The 1,947-nt window shown below is 37.8% G+C and overlaps 1 protein-coding gene across 1 annotated transcript; it reads right to left on the minus strand.

The window, feature by feature from the left end:
• Positions 1–344: 344 nt before the first annotated feature.
• On the minus strand, positions 345–1,174 carry LOC110037249 (cytochrome b-c1 complex subunit Rieske, mitochondrial-like; the record flags this gene model as incomplete). The annotated part of the gene is made up of 1 exon (XM_020741845.1): positions 345–1,174. A coding segment is annotated over one exon (702 nt), but the record flags the coding sequence as incomplete, so codon positions are not given.
• Positions 1,175–1,947: the final 773 nt, after the last annotated feature.

A 1,947-nucleotide genomic window follows, 5' to 3' on the forward strand; every position in this document is an offset into this window, starting at 1 on the left:
TGTACGCAGCACTGCGTACGTCTTACGTACGCATATTTTTCCCCCCAAAATCACTCATATCACATCAAAAATCACTCTTTAACATTTAAAATGTGAACTGCACCATTTCATGTATAGTTAAACTGGCATGCATGTAAAAAATTGAAATTTGAGTGTTGGATGTGTAAATACATAGGAATTGAGTGGTAGGTATGTAAATGTTCATAAAATAAATAAATTATTAGACATTCAGAAGCATATGCAAATTAGAAAGCAGAAAGAAAGCCGTATTAAAATAGCAAAATTATCATGTAATTTCATAAACATGTAACAACATCATGACACAAAAATGTTCTAAGAAATCCACAATTATTTCCACATAAATAAACATGTCATTAAGCAAAAAGATTAAAAAAAATCCTGCCATTTTTTAGGCATAAAACATACAATATAATTGATTTTTATCATAATTCATCATATGATCAACAAGTATTTAACCAATCAGCAACTTGTTCTCGTCCAAGAAAGTGTATGTAGGAACTTCCAAATTATACGGCGCCGGTCCCTTCCGAATCCTCCCAGAAATATCATAATGTGATCCATGGCAAGGGCAGAACCAGCCACCAAAATCACCAGCATTAGGCAGAGGGATGCAGCCCAGATGAGTGCACACACCCACCACAACAAGCCACTCAGGATTCTTCACCCTCGCAACATCTTCCTCGGGATCGCGCAGCGAAGTGACATCCACGCTGTTAGCCAGCTTGATATCGTTCTCGGTTCGACGCCTTATGAAGACCGGCTTTCCACGCCATTTCACGGTTACCGTTGAACCTGGCTCGATGCTGGAGAGGTCAACCTCTAGAGAAGCCAAGGCGAGGACGTCTTTGCTCGCCGACATGCTTAGCACGAACTTTAGAATGAACAGACGGAGTAACGAGGCGTATACGAATCGTCCGCCGGTTAGGACGAAATAGGCAAAAGCTCGCTTGCTGGGATCTCCGGGGGGATATCGTTCATGATTGTATTCGTCGTAGAGGATTTGTGAGGTCGGGTTCTTTAGAGCAGCGGTGGTGGGAGGGTGATCGGATAAGCCCACATCTTGATGTCTGGGGACTAGAGATTCAGTTGAGAATCCTGCAGGAAGCCTCAAGAAATAGAAGAGAATGAGTTTGGGATGAAGGAAAAAGATTTCTCATCTGCAGCCTGTTAGGATAACAAAAACTAACATCGAGAAGACGATAGATAAAAGCTGGTAAATACATGATAGAGTACAACAACAACAACAGAGCCTTCATCCCACTATGTGGGATCGGCTACATGAATCTTTTTTCTCGGTTGCATCCTATTTAGTGTCATATTTTCATTTAGTTCTAATAAATTAAGATAATTTTTTGTACAATAAGCCCAAGTCTTCCTAGGTCTGACTCTGACTTTCTTAACATAAGTTGAATCTAAAACATCTGCTCTCCTAATTGGATCATCAGAAGGTCGATGTTTAATGTGACCAAACCATCTAAGACGACTTTCTCTAATTTTGTCCGTCACTGGAGTTACACCAACCCTATCACGAATATACTCACGTCTAATGTGACCAAACCATCTAAAAATTATATTATGAAGTATGTTAAAAACAATCTAAATACATGATAGTAAATGTCAAAAATGATCCCTGGTTTTTTTAGGTGTATTCTAATCCCAGACTCTATTGTTAAATTTAATACCTCAACTCCATAAATTTTAGGGAGATTTACGCACACTACTCTTATGTATTTATATATTTAACACCTAAGCGTTCGTATGTACATGCATGCAGCTTGAATCTTTAACATTATATAAAAAATATTATCATCACCATCTTTTACAAATGAAATGTACATTTTCATACATCGATTTACGACACTAAATTATTACAAGTGTAAATATGAAACCATGGGTGTTAGATATGTAAATACATAAAAATTGTGT

Source organism: Phalaenopsis equestris, unplaced genomic scaffold (genome assembly GCF_001263595.1).
Source record: "Phalaenopsis equestris unplaced genomic scaffold, ASM126359v1 Scaffold217397, whole genome shotgun sequence".
Taxonomy (NCBI): domain Eukaryota; kingdom Viridiplantae; phylum Streptophyta; class Magnoliopsida; order Asparagales; family Orchidaceae; genus Phalaenopsis; species Phalaenopsis equestris.